At 42.0% G+C, this 19,603-nt stretch overlaps 3 protein-coding genes, 1 long non-coding RNA gene and 1 other non-coding gene across 14 annotated transcripts; 4 read left to right on the top strand and 1 right to left on the bottom strand.

Annotated features, from left to right (window-relative positions):
- The first annotated feature begins 133 nt into the window (after positions 1 to 133).
- Positions 134 to 12,539, top strand: sema4ab (sema domain, immunoglobulin domain (Ig), transmembrane domain (TM) and short cytoplasmic domain, (semaphorin) 4Ab). Of its 6 annotated transcripts, XR_009786164.1 has the most exons (15): positions 2,371 to 2,554; positions 3,222 to 3,456; positions 3,714 to 3,874; positions 3,953 to 4,012; positions 4,401 to 4,499; positions 4,585 to 4,678; positions 5,046 to 5,168; positions 5,253 to 5,380; positions 5,576 to 5,757; positions 7,275 to 7,419; positions 7,710 to 7,899; positions 7,978 to 8,093; positions 8,736 to 8,988; positions 9,094 to 9,836; positions 12,401 to 12,539. XR_009786164.1 is itself a non-coding variant. In XM_061760626.1 (14 exons), exons 2-14 carry the CDS (start codon positions 3,357 to 3,359, stop codon positions 9,783 to 9,785), a joined length of 2,343 nt encoding a protein of 780 aa, XP_061616610.1. In that variant the 5' UTR covers positions 134 to 1,157; positions 3,222 to 3,356; the 3' UTR covers positions 9,786 to 10,657. The 6 variants fall into 6 exon arrangements, 5 of the variants coding, with proteins under 5 accessions (XP_061616610.1, XP_061616611.1, XP_061616612.1 ...); XM_061760626.1 differs by lacking the exons at positions 2,371 to 2,554; positions 12,401 to 12,539 and adding an exon at positions 134 to 1,157 and having other exon boundaries at positions 9,094 to 10,657; XM_061760627.1 differs by lacking the exons at positions 2,371 to 2,554; positions 12,401 to 12,539 and adding an exon at positions 134 to 560 and having other exon boundaries at positions 9,094 to 10,657.
- si:dkey-81h8.1 (uncharacterized protein LOC100034657 homolog) lies at positions 12,481 to 16,511 on the top strand. 5 transcript variants are annotated; one of them, XM_061760755.1, is made up of 9 exons: positions 12,481 to 12,618; positions 13,175 to 13,288; positions 13,903 to 14,016; positions 14,104 to 14,160; positions 14,591 to 14,728; positions 15,191 to 15,238; positions 15,370 to 15,483; positions 15,674 to 15,781; positions 15,849 to 16,511. In XM_061760755.1, exons 2-9 carry the CDS (start codon positions 13,190 to 13,192, stop codon positions 15,936 to 15,938), a joined length of 768 nt encoding a protein of 255 aa, XP_061616739.1. In that variant the 5' UTR covers positions 12,481 to 12,618; positions 13,175 to 13,189; the 3' UTR covers positions 15,939 to 16,511. The 5 variants fall into 5 exon arrangements, with proteins under 5 accessions (XP_061616739.1, XP_061616738.1, XP_061616740.1 ...); XM_061760754.1 differs by having other exon boundaries at positions 12,482 to 12,619; positions 13,182 to 13,288; XM_061760756.1 differs by having other exon boundaries at positions 12,482 to 12,619; positions 13,182 to 13,288; positions 15,852 to 16,511.
- LOC133471345 (uncharacterized) lies at positions 15,422 to 17,130 on the bottom strand. Its single transcript, XR_009786193.1, has 3 exons — positions 17,084 to 17,130; positions 16,706 to 16,796; positions 15,422 to 15,550 (listed from the first exon to the last, which is right to left on the bottom strand). It is a non-coding gene; the product is annotated as an uncharacterized LOC133471345 (long non-coding RNA).
- On the top strand, positions 17,103 to 19,577 carry rps27.1 (ribosomal protein S27, isoform 1). The gene is made up of 4 exons (XM_061760801.1): positions 17,103 to 17,247; positions 17,747 to 17,855; positions 17,924 to 18,034; positions 19,453 to 19,577. The coding sequence occupies exons 1-4, from the start codon at positions 17,242 to 17,244 to the stop codon at positions 19,479 to 19,481; spliced, it is 255 nt and encodes an 84-aa protein (XP_061616785.1). The 5' UTR covers positions 17,103 to 17,241; the 3' UTR covers positions 19,482 to 19,577.
- LOC133471555 (small nucleolar RNA SNORA35) lies at positions 19,236 to 19,365 on the top strand. Its single transcript, XR_009786254.1, has one exon. It is a non-coding gene; the product is annotated as a small nucleolar RNA SNORA35 (small nucleolar RNA).
- Positions 19,578 to 19,603: the final 26 nt, after the last annotated feature.

The raw sequence follows: 19,603 nt of genomic DNA on the forward strand, positions 1-19,603 counted from the left end.
TTTTCTCTCTGACCGAACCTACTCACAAGAAAAACTTTTGTATTTTTCCTGTTTGTTTTATTTAGTGAATATGAACTAACTTTCTTTCATCAGCAAGGTGGGATTGCTGGTGCTCTTAACCAGAGTATATAAAAAAAAAAAAAGAATATATCTTGTCATATGCATCAAATTGAATGGGTACAAAAGGCCACACCTGCTCTAATCATTAACTCACATAATTTGTATTTCCTTTTCATGTATAGTAAGGGTGTTGTCCAAAAGGGTTATGTTTACTTATTAAATGTGTTTTATTGGCGGGTGGATGAGATCAGCGTTGACTAGAACCAGTTTGTGAAATAATGTTTAAATAAATTCACTCCTTGTGCACAACTGAACTCCGGCTAAGTTGTCGCAATGATCTGAAATCCAATCAATCCTTGTCTGTAAACCCATCGAATGGTTATCCACAAGCAACGTGTTTATACAGAAGAGCGACGCGGAAAAACGGGACAAAAGTGGACAATGGGCCTTCTTGCCTGGGGAAATGCCCCCGCGTCCAAAACACGGATACTACAGTACCAGTATGTACAACAGTTTATTTCTTTACGTTTTATTGTTTTACAACATTAATACAATGCAGTGCTATTTTGCTTTGCTAAAAATACAAAACAGAAATTAAAATTTTTTTGGGCGGGCTTCATGGCATTTCAATTCATTTCAATGGGGAATATTGATTTGCTAGTATACGTGTAACTTGAGGTACGACTTTAGTCACGGAACCGATTGAACTTGTAAGTCAAAAGTTTCCCCTGCATGTTGTACTGGATCTCATTTGCTGCACAGACCTGTCCTTTGGTGAAGTCACTGATGCTTCGTCGGCCATGTTTGTTTGATGAGTGGGGGGGGGCGGTTTTCTTCTTACCACGTGGCTGTTTTCAGGTCACCACGCTAATCCTTTCTAATCTCCTTTACTTCTGATTAGCCATTTTACCCTCTCTCTCTCTCTCTTTCTCTCTCTCCTTTCCCTGCTTTTAAATAAAGTTTAATTTGCCGTAGTTTGAATGCAAGTTGTAGACTTGAAACTAGGTGCCTAAAGACCGGTCCGCTTTCTCTGTGGGAAAATCCTGCTGCGTCCCGGCAGTCTACTCATAAAAGATGGCCATCTAAAGACTTGACAGGTACTTCTACAAAATGACACACCGGGGTTGGGGGATTACCCAACAAACCAGATTGTGATTAATTACTTGGTAGCCATTAAATATAATTGTGGAGATTGAACAGCCTGTACTCACTCAGAAGCTTTTCTACTATTCATGCCTTCTGGCATGGCAGGTTGCAGAATGCATTAGAAAACTGCGGGGAATAGTGTACGTTTCATTTATATCGATTTATAAAATATATAGTCGTTACCGTGCTATTATATTAAACGTACATGCACGTCACAAATGTTGGATTCTGCTATCTAGCCTTGAGGCCAGTGTTAGTCGAAGTCATTGCTGTTCTAGCTAAAGTCAGCTAAGATGTCAACGATTCCGGGTCATGAAGTGAAAAAGTCTCTTTTTAATTTGCGGTTGTCATCACGCCAATTGAGACTCGAGAAATGTTTGAATTGTGTAGGGATCGTAGTTGTTGATCATTGTGTGCCGGCGACGATCGCCGGGTCGACTTTTGTCCCTCCATTCAACGCAACTGCCATTTATACGAAACGTTAACATAGGGAAAAGGCCAAACAATAGCAGCTGTTAAAGGCGGTTTGAGAGGGGCCACACGCTACGATACTACCTCCGAAGGCGGAAAATTGCCGGGTCGACTTTGTCCTCCCATTCCGTGTCTGTGGCGTGCATACAGAACAGCAACGTGGGGGAAAAAAAGATGTGGGGGAGGGGGGAAGCAAGAGTATTATTCTTGAACCCAAAAGTTTGATGAATCAAATCTTTTTGGGTTGTGTAGCTATTCATCAGATCAATCAACACGTGATGCAGCACCATGATTGAAAACCAAGTCTCTGGATAAATGAACACAATATCAGTTCCAAGATTAAGACTAATTACCGTGAACAATAACTTTTTTTTTTATATGTACAAAGAATTTACATAGTAATTTAACATAAACATAATTCACAGCTTGCCAGGGGTGCTAATCGTAAGATTGTTTCTTTTCTCATTGTCTTGAGATTCAGGTCTTTTTCTGTCCTTGCTTTATGCGGTCGCCCAATTAGACTCAAGAGAGGATCATTTGGGACCTATTCGCTTGATTCTATGTGACATCAACAGAAATATTGTTATTGTTATGGGTTATTTTGAGAGTGACATCACTTTGACTGTTGTGAGAGAGCAAAACCTCATTTTATATGTTGCTCCAATGTGCGGCCCAGGGTCGTGAAAAACAAAACAAAACACTCTTCTGTCTGGCTGGCCCCTCTTGTGTAGTGCGAGGAGGAGGAGGGGGCTGTTTGTTGACATAGTAGAGACCCCACTCACCCTCTCGCCCACGGTCAGCGTTTTCTCCACACCGACACATGTTCGTCTTGTGGCCGCTTCAAGCTCTCCCGTGGGGGATACAACCGAACGATAACGTAAGGACATTTCAATTGTTGACGGCTCCAAGTTTGTGGTACGGCTATAAATCTGTTGCACAAACAAAAGACTGTACCTGCGACGAGACGAATAAGGAGGGCCAGTTTGCGTAAAATGTTTTGTTTTGTGGAGGGTAATGCTAACGTTTCGTGTCGTATGTCAACTTCATTTCGCCGCGTCTTTCGATGGTAATCTTGGTAGTAGAGTTGAGGTTTAATAGTTAACCGGCTCCGAGGCGAGCTAACTGTTAGCATGTTAGCTAACATAGCAGTGTGTGGCATTTCGTCGCCACCAAAAATAAAAATTAAAAAATAGCCTACCTTCCCCCCCTAAAAAAGTTGTCAAATACATAATGCAAGATTTTGAAATAAAAAATAAATGTGATTTAAATAAAAGTTAATGCTTAAAAAAACGGGGAAAAAAAAAAGCAACTTGTTGCTTAGGAACAGTGCTGTTGGATTACTCAAGTGGCATCTCATTAATGAGGGTAGCCTATCTATCTATCTATCTATCTATCTATCTATCTATCTATCTATCTGCCTACCTACCTACTAACTAACTAACTAACTAACTAACTATATATATATATACATACAGGGTTACCTAGCTAACCCTGTATATACCAGCCAGCCACTTGCGATGTAAACCCCCGTGCGTCCCTCTCAGGTGTCTCAGCGATGTTGGGACGTACCAACCGGAGGATGTGGTCTCAGCAAGGGTCGCCGCCCCTCCTAATGGCGTCTCCTTGACCGCTCCCGCGACGACCATCAGCCCTCCACCTGGCCTCGACTTCCTGCCGTGATGGCGACTGGCTGCCGCCTGCTGTCCCTCGCCGTGACTCTGCTGGGCTTTCTGAACCCCTGCGTGACCGCACTGACGCCCAGGGTGTCCTTTCCAATGGGTGAGTAGAAACTTTGTTTTAAAGGGTAATTAGTACCTCTGAAGGTGGAAATTTGCCAGGTTACAAAACAGCGATGTCAAGAAGGAAAACATTGTTGCAGTGTTAGAGGCTCCGGAAACTACTTCTTAAGGTGAAAAATTGCTGGGTGGACTATGTCATCCGATTCTGTGTTTATGCCGTTTATCCGACGCTATTCTATTTCATCTCTAACATCTCACTGCATTGTTGTCCCCCTGATCCGCCGTGCGCGATTGCAGGTAGTCCCGGGAGACGTCTCACCCGCTTCAGCAGCGCCGACGTGGGCAACACCACCACGCTGCTGCTCGGCGACGGCGGAGATACACTCTACGTGGGAGGCCGCGACGCCGTGCTGGCGCTGGACGTCAGCCTCGAGGGCGCCATCGTGCTGAGGAACAGGGTAAGGGAAGGCGTGCCAAGTCGGAGACGTACACTGCGTTTGGTCGTTTTCACTGGACATTGTGCTCTCCTCTCGCAGCTGGAATGGAGGCCGTCAGAGAAAGACCTGGAGCAATGTTCCATGAAAGGCAAGAAGATGGCAAGTAGCTTGTTTGCACACGTTTAACAACATTCATTCAACATTTACAGTACTTTATTTTCTATTGGATTTTAATCATTGAGTAGGAGTTGGTCGCGAGTGAATGGAATGTTTGTTTTACGTTACTTTTGTGGACATAAATATCTAGCTAGCGAGCTAGCTAGCGAGGAAGACATCACATATGACATTGAAATATGAAGTATATGAAAACAGATTTTTTTTTTTCCTTTGGGGATTACTATTAATATACAGTAGAACCTCAGGTTTCCTTTGCTCGTTTTCATAAGATTTAGTTTTCCACAATTTTTTTTTACTTACATAAAATCAGTATTTTTAATGGTAAATAAAATAGAAATAATAAATATCCTTTTGTGTTCTTACTCCCCAGACGGATTGTCCTAATTTTATCCGTGTGCTGCTGTTCCTGAACGCCACTCACATCTACGCCTGTGGAACATTTGCCTTCAGTCCACGTTGTATCTACATTGTAAGTTTGTCTTCTGTATATGTACTGCATATTGATATACCAATGCAGATGATTGCAGTTACTTGCGTCTTGATGTATTTTCTAGTACTCTGAGACGTTAACGGTGAGCCTCAAGCCCGATGAGGGACGGGGTCGCTGCCCTTACGATCCCTACCAGCGTAACACTGCTATCATCGTTGGTATGTGATGTCAAGCTGTGTAGCGCTACATGACACAATGCTCTGTCCTGTCCTGTTCTCGGTTCTACTCGTTGCGTCCCTTCTTTGCAGGATGTAGCACTGCCTGGTTTACTGCTCGTCCAGTCCTATTGCTACTTGTCGCACCTGAATGATCCTGTCCTGTCTTGCCTTGCTCAATGCTCCTGTCCTGTGCCGTGTGGTCCTATCTTCTTTTCAGCTCGCTGATCCTGTCCTATTTGCTACTTGTCCCACTAACTAACTTGTCCCAGCATGTTAATGCATACAGACTCCGTACTACTTAGCTGCCGAAGAGGACAGGTTAAAACCAAACCAAACGCATGACCGTCCTGTGGTGATTTGTCCCCAGACGGAGAGCTGTACACAGGCACGGTGGCCGACTACCGGGGCAACTGGCCGCTCATCTCCCGCCACCTCAGCGAAGGCTCGCGCGTGGACCTCAAGCTGGACGACACGCTAGGATGGCTGGAGGGTAAGGATATGGCAGAGGGCGTAGTGTTGTTTTTTCTTTTAGTTTTTTCGTACATACTTGACTGTTGTTTGCCTCTGTGTGCAGATCCGACCTTCATCAGCTCCACCTTCGTTCCCGACGAGGGCAAAATCTACTTCTTCTTTAGCGAAGTGGGTCGAGAGTACGACTTCATCGACAAGTTTGTCGTCTCGCGTGTTTCCCAAGTCTGCACGGTAACAACAAATGGTTTTGTATTCAACTGCAGATGGGGGGCATCTATTGGGGGGATGGGGGTCTCGGCCAACTGGCACGAGCTGAAGTGCATTTTCACTTGCATTATATATAAGTTGCGGTACAGCATCAAGTAGAGGAAATATGGTATGGGACTACGAATATATTATGTTTCTACTGGATGCGTTCCGTCCCAGAGCGATGTCGGAGGCCAGCGGACGCTTCAGCGGCGTTGGACCACCTTTGCCAAAGCGCAGCTGCTGTGCCAGGCGGATGGCCAGCTGCCCTACAACGTCATCCAGGACATCGACAGTCTGCCGCCAGCCGAGGGCACGCCGGCGGATGACACGCTTTTCTACGGCATCTTCACCTCTCAGTGGTCAGTCACACGTTATCAAGATCAAAACTGTTTGCCTTTATAATTGTTCATTCAAGTGATTTTTATTTTGTTTTATTTAGTTTTTTATTTCAACATTGATTATTCATGAGTTGAGATGTTATTTAAGAATACATAGGGAACCAAATGCATAATTGAAAGATAAATGATTGTATAATTAATCAATACAGTTATGAATTGGCCGATTTGTTATTTGAGAGTTAATAATAAACTAGCCTGTGTACTTATTTAATATATACATATATTTAATAGTAAACAAAATAGAATAAATTATACATTTCCAAAATGTTTTTCTTAAAATATATTTTTTATAATTAATTATGAACTGTTTTGTTTCATGATTTGTATGAACAGTAAATGAACTGCTATATACTATTTTGCAGTTTATAAGGCAAGGAGCTGTATTATCAGTAATAATAATGAAAAATTAATACATAAATAAAATACATTAAATTCCTCACTGGTTTATCATTATTTTAAATTGCGTGATGATAATTTATTTACGAGTTTGTAAAGAAAATAAAATTGGAGGTAGTCATTTAAATAATATAATATACAAATCAATATAATCAAAAAAGTTATGTCAAAAATCTAAATATTTAACTATATGAATAGCCCCCCAAAAAACTAAAAACAATGATCATTAAATAAAACAAAATTTTATAATACAGAAAGGTTAACTAATTTAATCAAATTAACAAAGATAGTTCTTTAATTTGTAAAAACAAACAAACAAGAAACAGCACAAGTTTACCTTTTAACATTTGTTCGTCTTTTAAAATTATTCAGCCCTTTGATATCCCAGGGTAGTTGAACGCAACACACAGTACATTTAATTCTATGACACTCACAGTTTTAGACACAGAGGAGGCGGTGCTGGAGTTTGTTTTTAAAGAAGTGTATTTAAATGAGAAAATAATATTTATGCATTATTGTATTATTTATGTTGTTTTATGTTCGCCTGTGTGGAGTTTGCATGTTCGCTCCGTGCCTGCGTGGGTTTTCCCCGGTTTCCTCCCACATCCCAAAAACATGCAGGGCAGGTTAATCGAAGACTCTAAATTGCCCGTAGGTGTGAATGTGAGTGCGAATGGTTGTTTGTTTGTATGTGCCCTGCGATTGGCTGGCGACCAGTTCAGGGTGTACCCCGCCTCTCGCCCGAAGATAGCTAGGATAGGCTCCAGCACCCCCGCGACCCTAGTGAGGAGAAGCGGAACGGAAGATGAATGAAAGAATGTTCGATCTTGGCTATGTACAGCACTGTGTTCCAGTTGTATTATTATTATTATTTTTTAAGAGCTGCAGAAATAAAGCTGAGTTGAGTATACATATTTCATAGCAAGGACAAAAGGAAGTAAAGATTCTCCACGGCATATTATGGGGCATGTGACTGGTCATCAGGCGTCCTCGCAGCTTCTCCTTCACAATGGCGTCTTTATCATCGTTCGTGTGTTGTGTAGCGTCACGCGGCGTTCATTTTGTTTCCACTTTGAACGCAGGTCGGTCAACTCGGGCCTGTCGGCCGTGTGCGCGTTCAGCTTGTCGGACATCAAGTCGGCCTTCTCGGGCGGCTACAAGGTCCTCAACCGCGACACGCTGCAGTGGAGCACGCGGGTGCAAGAGAGGGTGGCCAACCCGGGCGAGGTAAATGTTGCTAAGACACAAACAGGAAGCAGACTGACACAAATATGTAACATAGAAACTCAACTGAACTTGGAAGTCATAATAATTACAATATCTTTTACGTGGTATTTTTCAGGACAACTTCAGACGTTTCTTATTATAATGTAGAAAGATGGAGTGTATCTTCTTCTGCCCTCTAACACACCTTGTTTAGGCTTCTCCTTTTGGAACAGTGCATCAAAAAGCCGTCAGTTCAATATGTTACCTTTGGGTTTGATTTCCGAGGCTGTCCTTTTCTCTGACGTATTTAGTGCGGCCTGCACAACGCGTCAGACAACGCCCTGCGCTACGTCAAAGAGAACTTTTTGGCGGACGACAGCGTACGACCGACGGGCGGGGGTCCCACGTTGGTGTCTGCCGAGCACCGCTACACCCACCTGACCGTCCAGAAGGTCCGGGCGGCCGGCGGCGTGGACTACACGGTCCTCTTTCTCCTCACGGGTAAGGCGAATGTAATTTTATTTCCGTTTTTGTTTTTTGCTTGCACTTGGGTGTCCAACGTATTTGATGGCGTTTCAGAGTCGGGGTACCTTCACAAAGCGGTGCTGCTGCAGAGCGGGGCGCACGTGGTGGAGGAGGTGCAGGTGTTCCAGAAGCCGCAGCCCGTCAAGAGCCTCAAGCTGTCCATACCCAAGGCACAGCAACAACTCTTCCACTTGAATCCATTGGCCATTGATATTATTATGTATTTCTTTATCATTTTTGAAATATTCAAAATAATTTATTCTTCGTAATATTATACATGAAAATGTACATCAATAAACAATCAAAAATGAAATAATCATAATATTAATGCCATATTTTATGAAAAATGTCAATAAAAGCATTCTTTTTTTAAAATATGAAAAAGTAGACATTTTAAGATAACATGCAAATATATTAGAAATAAATGTAATACTTGATAAAAAATATATATTTTCTTATTTTTAAAAAAGATCAATTAATTTAGATATTTATAATACAAAAAAACTGTTAAATACTATATATAAATGTTCATAAAGTCATATCTTTTAATTTTCAAATTAAATTTTGTATCACAATGTGTGCATGTATTTGATATTGAATTACTTTCATTGCTCAAATTCTACTGAGCAGGAAGATGCTGTGTCCCGTTTCCACTTGTGTGGCTATCATCACACTTTGTTTTCCTCTTCTACCTCACTGGTACCCTTTGTGGCATCACCAAAAAAAAGCCAAAGAGAATTTAAACTGAGCTAAATTGCTTTGCTGCTGGCTGAGCTGAAGTCTCACGAGATTCACCGACGTCTCCTCAACAGGGCTTGATATACGTGGGCACGTCCGAGGGCGTGCTCAGGCTCCCGGTGGCCAACTGTTCCTTTTACTGGACCTGCGCTCAGTGCGTCCTCGCCCGGGACCCCTTCTGCGGGTGGGACGCCGCCCGCCGGGCATGCGTGGGTGTCTCCGCCGCACACCTGGGCCAGGACGTGGCGGGCGGCAACGTGGCGAAGGCCTGCCAGAACGTGGCGTTGATGCACACGTCCCGCTTTGGGCCAAACAACCTGCCTGCGGGTAAGCAAAGTTTATTCATTACCTCAAATGTTCACATTTATTGTGTATTAAAAAAAAATACAGTAGTTTCCACAGGAGCGTCTCGAGCTGTCATCTGTTTATCAGCTCCCTGTCCGCCAGGCGAGCCGGTGTCGGTATCCCTGCACGAGGTGGTGCGGCTCCCGTGTCCCGCCGCGTCGCGCCTCTCCCGCCAGTCGTGGGAGCGGCCGAACAGCCGGCTGTCCCCGGAGCTCTACCTGCACCTGGACGACGGCAGCCTGAGCTTCGTGGCCACGCCGGCCACTCTGGGCCACTACCTGTGCCTGTCGGCCGAGAACGGCTACCGGCAGGCCGTGGCCGTCTACCACGTCAAACAGAAGAGCGGCACCCTACCCGCCCCCACGCCCGCTCGACCCAAGGGACCCGAGTCGGCGCTGACCGCCGCCGGGCAGCTGGGGCGCAACTTCACCTTATGGATGGTGAAAGCGGCACCCGAAGAGGCCGCCTTCCGAGACGGGGACCCCCTAATGTCGGCGCAGACGCCCTCCTACCTAAAGGAGCTCGTGGCCGTGTCGGTCCTCTTAGCGCTTTGCCTCAGCGCGCTCCTCGTCATCCTCCTCTACGTGCTCAAACAGCGGTGGCGTAGCCGCACAGTCCCGCAGCAGGTCACGGAGGATTCGGACAGACGGACCCCGGTCGAGCACGAGGCCCTCCGAGGGGGCCCGGCGCAGAGCAAGCGCAACGGGCACGTCCAGGGCACGCTCTGCAACGGGGCGCTCGCCGCCTCCAACGGACACTTGCCCAATACGCCCATCTGAGCGAGCGCAACGGAGGCAGCTGTACGGATGCGCACGGTGACGAGACTCCAGGTAAGGATGGAAGACGACGTTACTGCGCTTCCTTAAATCATGTGACAAGTTTGATGTCAGTGTTTGGGCCACGCTGAAAATAGAAAAAACAACATTGCCACAATATCATGGGGAAAACATGGTAGGAAAGAGTTGTAATGTGCAGGAATAGTTGTCATTTTTTTATGTTAAAGGAATAAAGTCACAGTTTTCCAAGAATAAGTAAAAAAAAAAAAAAAAAAAAAAACCTAATGTTCCAAGAATAAAGAATATGAGTACGTGTCATAATATTACGAGGAAAAAATGGAAGGATGAATAATGCGACACAAATGCATTTGTAATATTACGAGAGAAAAAAATGCTCATGTTCCAAGAATAAAGCAGAGCTTCTTTTTAATGTTACAGGAATAAATGTGAAATAATGAAAGATTTTTTTTTTTTTTTTTTTTGCAATGTGACAAGAATAGTCCTGATATGTTAAAAATGTTAATGCGACGAAGTCTACTGTCGGTCGTAATATTACAAGAAAGAAACAGTTTAAACATTACAGGAAGCAGTGGTATGAGAATAAAGTTGGAATATGACAAACATCTTAATATTAATATTAAAGAGATAAAGATGTAATGTTCCAAAAATAGTCACACGTTTACAAGAAGAAGGAATAAGATGATGTTACAAGAATAGTCACAATGTTACAAGACTAAAATAACCTTAATAACAAACCAATTTGAGAAAAATGTTGATAAATGTTAAAAAAAAAAAAAAATAGTCATTACATTATGGCAACACGCATAATATTGTGAGAATAACCTGGTAATAGTCTGATTTCGAAAAATGGTAATTTCACAAGTTGAAAGTTGCAATATTAGAAGAAAAGTGTTTAAAACAATCTATGAAAACAAATCTTAAAATCTTAGCAAATAAATGCAAATATATGTATATATTCTTTTTTTTACACAACCGAACTTGTCATATTTAAACTTTTTGTTCTCATCATTTGATGACCGTAATTTTTTCAGTGTGGCCTTAACACTCCTACGTCCAATTAATGTTTTTTACGTGTTTTCATTTCACTGAATGCTACCAGTTAGCGTTTGATGCCACGTGACTGCTACATGTACAGTACTATCAATTAGTAGGCTTTCATGCACACACAAAAAAACAATTGTTAGTAGAAAATCAACATTTGCACACTTTTGTCACGTCATGAACTTTATGGAACTTGTTTTTGTATTATTTTCTACTAAACTGTGGCGTGTTATGGGATGGCATTGCCGCTCCTGAACGTGCCTTGTCTACACTACAACACTAGGACCCTGTAATAATGTGAGTATAGATATGAACTCGTGTCGTGTGTTCGGGTGGCTGTTTTGAATGTTAAATGTGAACATGGTACTAATGTGCTTCGTGACCACTTTTATTTCTCCGCGTGGGGGAAAACCGGGACCAAATTATGCTGTTTTTACTCATCCAGGGACATAAATTTGACTTCCTTGGATGATATATATATATATTTTTTTTTTTTTTTTGGGGGGGGGGGGCGTGGCATGTCCTATTTTCACATGTGGACTGAATCCGGAGGGGGGTGAACAACACAGCTGTAGCTACAAAAAAAAAAGTGTCAGCTGAGAATACAAAAATGAGATGATGAAATCCAACCACTATCATAATAAATATTGTGTTAAATGAATGCCTCTCTCTATGTCAGTCGTGACTTAGCCTCGTTATCTTTGTGCAGGTGTAACGAGTGTGTACTACGGAATAATATGCTGTGTTTCCACACATTTTAATGGGTTCATTAGCGCCACCCCATGGCGAAAACATAATAATGCACCTTAGAAAAAGCTTGTGAACGGAGATGCTAAAAACACATTTTAGAAAAAGAATACGGTCATTAACTGGATAACACACAATATTTGAAATAACTGATCAAGATGAAGATTTTTTTTGAAGATTTTTTTTCTCAAGTCTAAATTCAGCCATCAAAAACAAAATTAATTTCATAAATGAAAATATTTAAAATGAAAATAAGATTTATTAGATTTTTTGTCAAATGTATGACACTAATTAAAACCCCTTAAGTGGAAATTTGACTCACTCTGCTGTATATATTTGTATATATAATGTATACAAATACATCAATGAAAATACAAAATAAATATAGTCAGGTAGTAAAAAATTGTTACATTAATTATTTTCCTAATATTTAATGTTGAAATAAAACTTTATTAAATTTGAAAACTCATTCAAACAAATTATTAGCTTTAAGATATATTTTAAGATGAAAAGAAATGCATTGAATATTTTTTCAAGTTATATTTCTCACCTAAATACATTTATCTAGAACTGAATAATACATAAATTCCCTTTTTTAATTTGCATATTTCTTTGGTTTGCTTTTATTTATGGAGCCGCAGTGTAGCAATCATACCATAACTGATTAATAACACAATAACTAATTTTTATCAGCATTAGTGCTTTATTGTATTTTTTTTTTTTATTCTTAAAAAAACATTTTTCTCTTTGTTATCAAATATTCAAATAAAGACACACAAAAAAAAACATAATTAATAAATCATTTGCAGCGTCGCCATGTGATGACATCCCGGGAGTTGTCTCCGCTTCCTTCCTTCCGTCCTGGACTGCAAGTCTGCGAAAAGTCTGCAGCGGCCCGTTTGCTGCAGTGCAATCGCACACACAAACACACACACACACACGCACACACTCACTCCCCTGTTCTAGCAGCCTGCCTGCGCAGTGACAACATCGGGACCGAGAGGAGGTTCCTCAGTGACTCAGCACAGGTAAGAACATCATTTTTTTGGTATACATTCCTAATGAGATGGACGACGGATTGATGTCTTGTAAATATGTCCATCTGGGCCGGAGCCAAGTCATACTGCAGCTGCACTCCACTTTGGTGCAGTGTGCCTTTTAAAGAAGTCCGCTGCAGTGATAAATGTTTTACTTTATAGTCGACAATGGCGGCAATGATGGAAATAAGTCTCATATTGTGTCATTTTCTTTCTTTCTTTCTTTTCTGCATCATTTGGAGAGCTGCTTTGAAACAGGAGAGGCTGGTTGAGGGTGTCCCTAATATTTTGGCCTGGCACCTGTCCCTTTAAGAGGCCTCTCTCTCTCTTTCTGGGCAGAGTCAGATAGAGGACACATTGATGAGCTGGGCATCCTGGCCTACATTCACACCTTAAATTCTGCATTTGGTCCATTAAATTGTATTAATTTCTTCCCAACATTTTCTTCTCTTGATTTTGTACGGTTTCTCTTCTGCGTCAAGTACATGTGGGACTGCATGGTGGGTGTGGTTGTGTCCCCAAACTTTGTGTTTGTGTCCACCCAATGTCAAAGGTAGCGAGATGGCGCAGACCGACCCAAAAGACCCGACGCCCCCGCCGGGGTCGCTGAGTCCGGGCCAGCTGCAGTCCCACTTCAAGATGGAGCCAAAGACTTTGGGGGTGGGCGAATAGTAATGTAACCATTTCAAAGACCTCATGTGAGCAGCTAAAATGCTAACATGCTATCAGTCTGCTAAAAAAAAGATAACAACTTGAGTATTGAAAGCACTAAGAACTGAGAAAGAGAAGGATTTAAAGGTACGCCCTGTATCAGGTACTATTTCAAAAAGTTAGTCCGACTGCTTAAAGTGCTAACATGCCTGCAGTCTGATAAAAATATTAGCAACTTAAGAAAGCATGAAGTAGCATGAAGATAGCAATCCTAGTTGCAATGTACTATTTTAAAGCTGTAATAAGACCAGATAAAATGCTAACATTTGACCTTCTAAAAGATAGCAACTTGAGTACAGATTGCAATAAGGTATTATGACAAAGATCTGCCCCGTCATGGAACTACTTCAAAAGGCTAACAAGACGAGATAACATGCTAACATGCTTGTAGTTGCTAAGCTAGCATATACTAAGATAGCAGCGAGAGTACTGAAAGCACTATAACGATTTGACTAGCGACAATCCTAGTGGTAAGATACCTTTTCAAAAGTCTAATAAGACCTGACAAAATGCTAACATGCTGTTGGTGTGCTAAAAGCTAGCTGCTACCTCGTCTTCTTCAGACCATCCAGCTGGTCATCGCGCTGCTGGTCCTGTGCCTGAGCGCGTCCGTCCTCCAGGTCCACGAGATCCATTTCACGGCCGACGTGGCGCTCTTCCTCGTCGTGGTCATTCAGGTGGGGGAGTTAGCAGACACGTTAACGTTCAGCATTTGTCCGACCCCGGCGTCCTTCATTGACCCCCCCAGGTCTTTATTTGAACAGGTCACCTTATCCGGATCTGTGTTGATACACAGTGGGAGGAGGCCCACTCTGTTTTGGGTGAGTGGGCTTATACGATTGTTTACAGTTGTGCAAAATAACCTTGGGCGATGAGCCACATACTGCTTCACCAAGTCGAAAAACTATGATATTATTAAATATACATTATTTATATAAATCCATTTATTAAAATTTTGTATTTGATTTATTTAGATTTTTTTGGGAGGTTAGTTTTTGTTTGTAGTTATCTTGGGCATAACTTTGGGAAATGAGCCACATGTTGTTTGACCAAATCCTGAAGACAAATATATATATTTTTGAATACAAATATTTAAGTCCGTATTTTTGCCAAATCGATAGTCCATTAAAAATATTATATTTGATGTAGTATTTTTGTATTTCATTGATTTATACTGTAAATATTAAAATTATTATTTATTTTTTTACTGTACTTTGCAATATTAATCGCTACGTTTTTTTCTTTTTGCAGGTGAAATGCGCCCTGGTTCTTCATCTGATCAGCGCCGCGTTCGCCACCGCCGCCCTGGGCCTGATGTCCAAGCACCTCCCGTACAGGCAGGACTCATACCACTGCGAGCACTGCCGCCGCCTGGAGCTCCACGCCGTGGTAAAGCAACGAGAGCGCTTGTATTGCATCTTAGTAGATTGTGCAGCTGTACCTAATCAAATGTCCCGTGAGTACAAGCCGTTTAAACAAGTCTTGTCCGGTGCAAGACTGAAACAATGTGTTTGCAAGACGGAAAGAAACAAGTATACAGTGAGCCCCTGTTAATCGCGGGGGATACGTTCTGGACTCACCCACTAAAGGTGAAAATCGGCAATCCACTTGTTTCGCTGCAATTCGAAATTTGAGCCGCTCATATACAGTGTCACATTCGCCTGTACACTGTAAAACGATCGAATAAAAATCTGCGATATAGCGGAGGCGTGAACGTTGAGCCGCTATATAGCGGGGGTTCACTGTATTTCGAAAATGAAAAGTGGATAAAATGCTAACTTGCTAACAGTCGCTATTCAATAGTGCCACAAAAAAAAAAAAAAAAAAAAAATCCTTTGTTTGTCTTTGCAGCTACATTGTTTCAGGAAATGCACCGAGCTGATCGAGCAAAAGTGCAAAGTAAGCAGACAGCTATTGTACTTTTTTTTTTTTACATACACACTATCTATTTTTGTTCCTACGTTTCGCATGTGTGGCATATTTTGGTATTAGTAATGAAATAGCGGGGCTTGTGGTTGTCCTGTGGTTAGCTGTTGATTGACGGCATCCTGGGAACGCTGGTGGTCTTCCTGGTCCTGGAGCTGCTGATCTGCATCACCGCCATGCTCTTCGGACTCACCGTGCTCGCGGCGCGCAGAACCCAGGTGATGGATTTGTATGGTTTATTTCAGAACCACACAGGGGGGGACCTAGTGAATGACCTGGAGAGAGCTGGGACCAAAGTAACAAAGGGGTTGATATTTTTAATCAAGATCAGTTGAGTTCTTCTGCACCAAACTCCTCCAACCAAGCAATTTTTTCATTCTTAATTTATTATTATTTTTTTTAATGCAGCCTCCAAGTGAGCGACCTCGCTATCCACAGACTCGCCCGCCGCCGTCTCCGGCTCTTCAGGCTATCCGGGCAACTGCCCCGGCTGCGGCCGAGCCCAGTGCATCCCAGGTACCGCACAACACATACACGCACGAATTATGAATTACTGTCATGAATCACTGTATTTGCGTGTCAGCAGGTGGCCGTTGTTGTGACCGAGCCCGACTCGGATCTGGTGGCAGACCTCGCCACGCCGCCCACTGAACCTCAAGTGGAGCCCATTTAAACGTTCATCACACACACAGACACACACTCACTCTCACACTCACACCATTGTGTAAATAAATCCGGATGCCGCACCTGGTGCTTTTGAACAATGTGACACCGTTCTTCCCCTGCGAGTCGAGTCAGATGACAAACGTGATCGGAATGTGAGCGAAAACTGCTCACCACGACATATAAACTAAAACATCGAGTCACTATATTAGTGTGTTGACGGAAATAGTGTATGATATGTTAAGCGGTAGGGAAAATAGCTGGATGATGTACAGTGTGTATGACATAATGTAGGCACATCAGCACTTACAGATGCACATAATACCGTATTTCTGCAAATAGTGGCCAGGTGGTGTTTATTTACTCATCTGCTGATTCCATTATCTAGCACATGTGGCATGTTCATCTTGGCTTACAAGCATCACATAAAAAAATAGATCATTTATCACGGTTGTGCTGAATTGTTGTATACTGTATCTATATACTGTATATATATTTACTGTATCTTTTATCACTAGTCAATCTGCATTCCAGGACACACTGTATATTGTGTAAAGTGTCAAATAAAACTTTTCAACCATAAGTAGATAACGTGTGATTTTTATTTAATTTTTTCACTGTGTTATTCACCACAGTAGAACAAATTTAATCCTTGAATAAAATTCATTTTTTGTTTGGTTTTAAAACATAATCTCTGCTGTTTACAGTAGAAAATGGAAAAATAAAAAGGTTTCATTTACTATAATCATTGTAATAGGAATAAAAATAATTCCTCACAGGCATGTTGAGATAATAATTTTATATATTCCATCCATCCACCCATTTTCTGAGCCGCTTCTCCTCACTAGGGTCGCGGGCGTGCCGGAGCCTATCAAAAACAATACAAATAAAGAGTTCACTTGAAAACATCATCATTTATGTTCTATGTAGCGGGAAATTGAGATATTTAAAAGATATACGTGTTTAACGTTTGTCTTTATCGTAACATTCGTATCGGAATTTTATTTGAATTGAGTTATTTGCTCATTAATCTATTACTTAATACATTTTAAAAAATAAAATAAAAATAGTGTGAATTTGTCAAATATTGCAAATCAGTCACCCATACGTAAATAACAAATTAAGAGTCACACTATAATAATAACCAACCTTTACCTCAGTCACAAAAGACGTAAAACTGTTGAAAAACAGACCTCACCAAGATGTCCGTGACGAAGTCGTCACTTCCGTCTCGGCTCTCAAAGGAACCGCGAATATGAGGGCCTCGCTTCCGGTTATGCCTCCTTTTCGGCAGCGGCTACTCCCTCGCCAACATGCCAGTGAGTATCAGCTCCGCCTGCGCCAACGAGATTTGACCCGTTTCATGACGCTCGGGAACACCCGTTCGGAACTCTACGTTTCGCCGAGACCTTTGCGATTCCGCCGGTGCCCGTCGAGTTCGTCATTGTTTGCTTTTAGTCCCACTTTGAGCCAAATTAATAGGCGCTTTTCTCGAGCGCATCGTGACTGAAGATGGCGGCGCGCACACGGCAAACATGGTGCCAGTTGTGCTTCGAACACTCCCTTTGGGCACCGTAAATCTCCATAAATGTCTCAAATTGTGTCATTTTGCGCTCTTTTAAGCAAATTTAAGTGGTTACGAGTTTTGCCGGAAAGAGATAACGGGTATGTTACCTAACCAGAAATGTAGGCCAAGTCTGAGCAAGCCGGAACAACCAGTTAAGAGAAATTTAAAATGCCACCTGAAGATATACCCACGGTGTCATGTCACGGCTATAATATCATGGTTGCTAATGATTCTTTTCCTCCCTGCTTCAGCTCGCAAAAGACTTGTTGCACCCATCTCCAGAGGAGACGAGGAGGCGGCACAAGAAGAAGCGCCTCGTTCAGAGTCCCAACTCTTACTTTATGGACGTGAAATGTCCAGGTAACGCAATCAAGTGGCTTCCAGTGTCAAATTGTGCGTGGGGAATTGACGTGACCGTCTGTCCGTAGGATGCTACAAGATCACGACGGTGTTCAGCCACGCGCAGACGGTCGTGCTGTGCGTCGGCTGCTCGACGGTCCTGTGTCAGCCTACCGGGGGCAAAGCGCGTCTCACAGAGGGTCGGTATCGCCCGGCCACCTCCACCCAAACCCAAGTTTTGCTGACACTTAATTTAAATGCTTTTAAGCTATAAAGTTATGTTTATGAATAAACTGCGTTTCAGGTCTTTATCTCAGCCAATAGAAATATTTGTTTTGAAATTCTAAAAAGTTACATGAAAACTTAAATAAAAATGATTACTTTATAGATCCCAAAGGTTTGCTATGGTAAAAAATTTTTTTAAACAAAAACAAAGGGTGGGGAGTTCCCATGGTCAGCAGCATCTCTTAAATAATAATAATAATAATACATAGTTCTCTGAAATTCACCCAGTTTTGAATTGATTTCTTATTGGCCGTCGGATGCCGATTTGCCTCAAAATGTTGAATATCGCAACCAATCTTTATCAGCCCCACCAATATTCGGTCTACCCCAATCGTTGTTTACCTGCTTCACATTTTGCAGCAATCAATGTCTAGTCACTTGCATTAGTGGTCACCAACACGAGTAGCCCACGGGCGTCTTCCTAAGACATCGTGATTTTATCGTAATGTTGTATTCTTCACATGGATAAATATCATTAATAACATACTGTTTACTGAAAGATAATTTGAGCTCATTTGTTATGACAGAAGTGTGTATGACACTGGTAGCCCTTCGCATTAATCAGTACCAAAGAAGTAGCGCTCAAGTTCAAAGGTTGGTTTTAGAGTCTAAAACAGCGTTGCCTTGATTTAGACGTTTAATCCATTTCGTGACCACGCACGTAACTCAAAAGTTGCATAGCAAATAATCTTTCCCCATTAAAATTAATATAAATATATTGAAGCTGATCCAGACCCCCATGAAAGACCAACCAAATATTACAAGATTTTTTATTTATGTATTAATAACACACTACACTAATTACAGAATTAAATAGAATGTAATGACTTAAAGTTTTTGTAAAATAAAAATAATTATAGACAATATATGATTGTATTGTTTTAGTGTCTGCATGTTGTTGCATTGCTTAGCGTAGTAATACGGCAACAACAATGCTAGTTTTGCTAGCGTCGGTTTTGAATTCAGTATTAGCATGATGCTAGCAGACTTTCGTAAGACAAGGTTCCGTGGTTTGGTTAAATACACAAAATGTAATCGTTTGTTACGTTTCAGAACAAATCGAGGGACAACCGTGTTGCGTTGTACATGTCAATTCTGATGCGTGTTGTTGTTCTCCCGCACCGCTAAGTGACTGGACTTCCTGCGTGGTGGTCTTCCAGTCTCATTCCGGTGCCAGATGAACCTCAGTTTGCAGAAGGGTTGAGCTAGACCACTGGCTCCCCCCTTTCGAAGGCCGAGAACAAGCTTTTAGCTCCCAGTGTTTTATTGTCAAATCACTGAGTTAGCGGATGGAAAAACACTGACTCTTCTGTTTCTGTCTTTATTCCTTTAGGGTGCTCGTTCAGAAGGAAGCAGCACTAAAATGTTCTTCCCGGAGTTGAAGGAGAGATGACGGGACGGAGCGCAGGAGGCAGACGCGTTCCTTGTCTCTCAATAAAATGTTTTGGCTAAACGAAAGAGTCTGATTCTTGGAGACAAGCGCT

Source organism: Phyllopteryx taeniolatus, chromosome 21 (genome assembly GCF_024500385.1).
Source record: "Phyllopteryx taeniolatus isolate TA_2022b chromosome 21, UOR_Ptae_1.2, whole genome shotgun sequence".
In the NCBI taxonomy this organism is placed as follows: domain Eukaryota; kingdom Metazoa; phylum Chordata; class Actinopteri; order Syngnathiformes; family Syngnathidae; genus Phyllopteryx; species Phyllopteryx taeniolatus.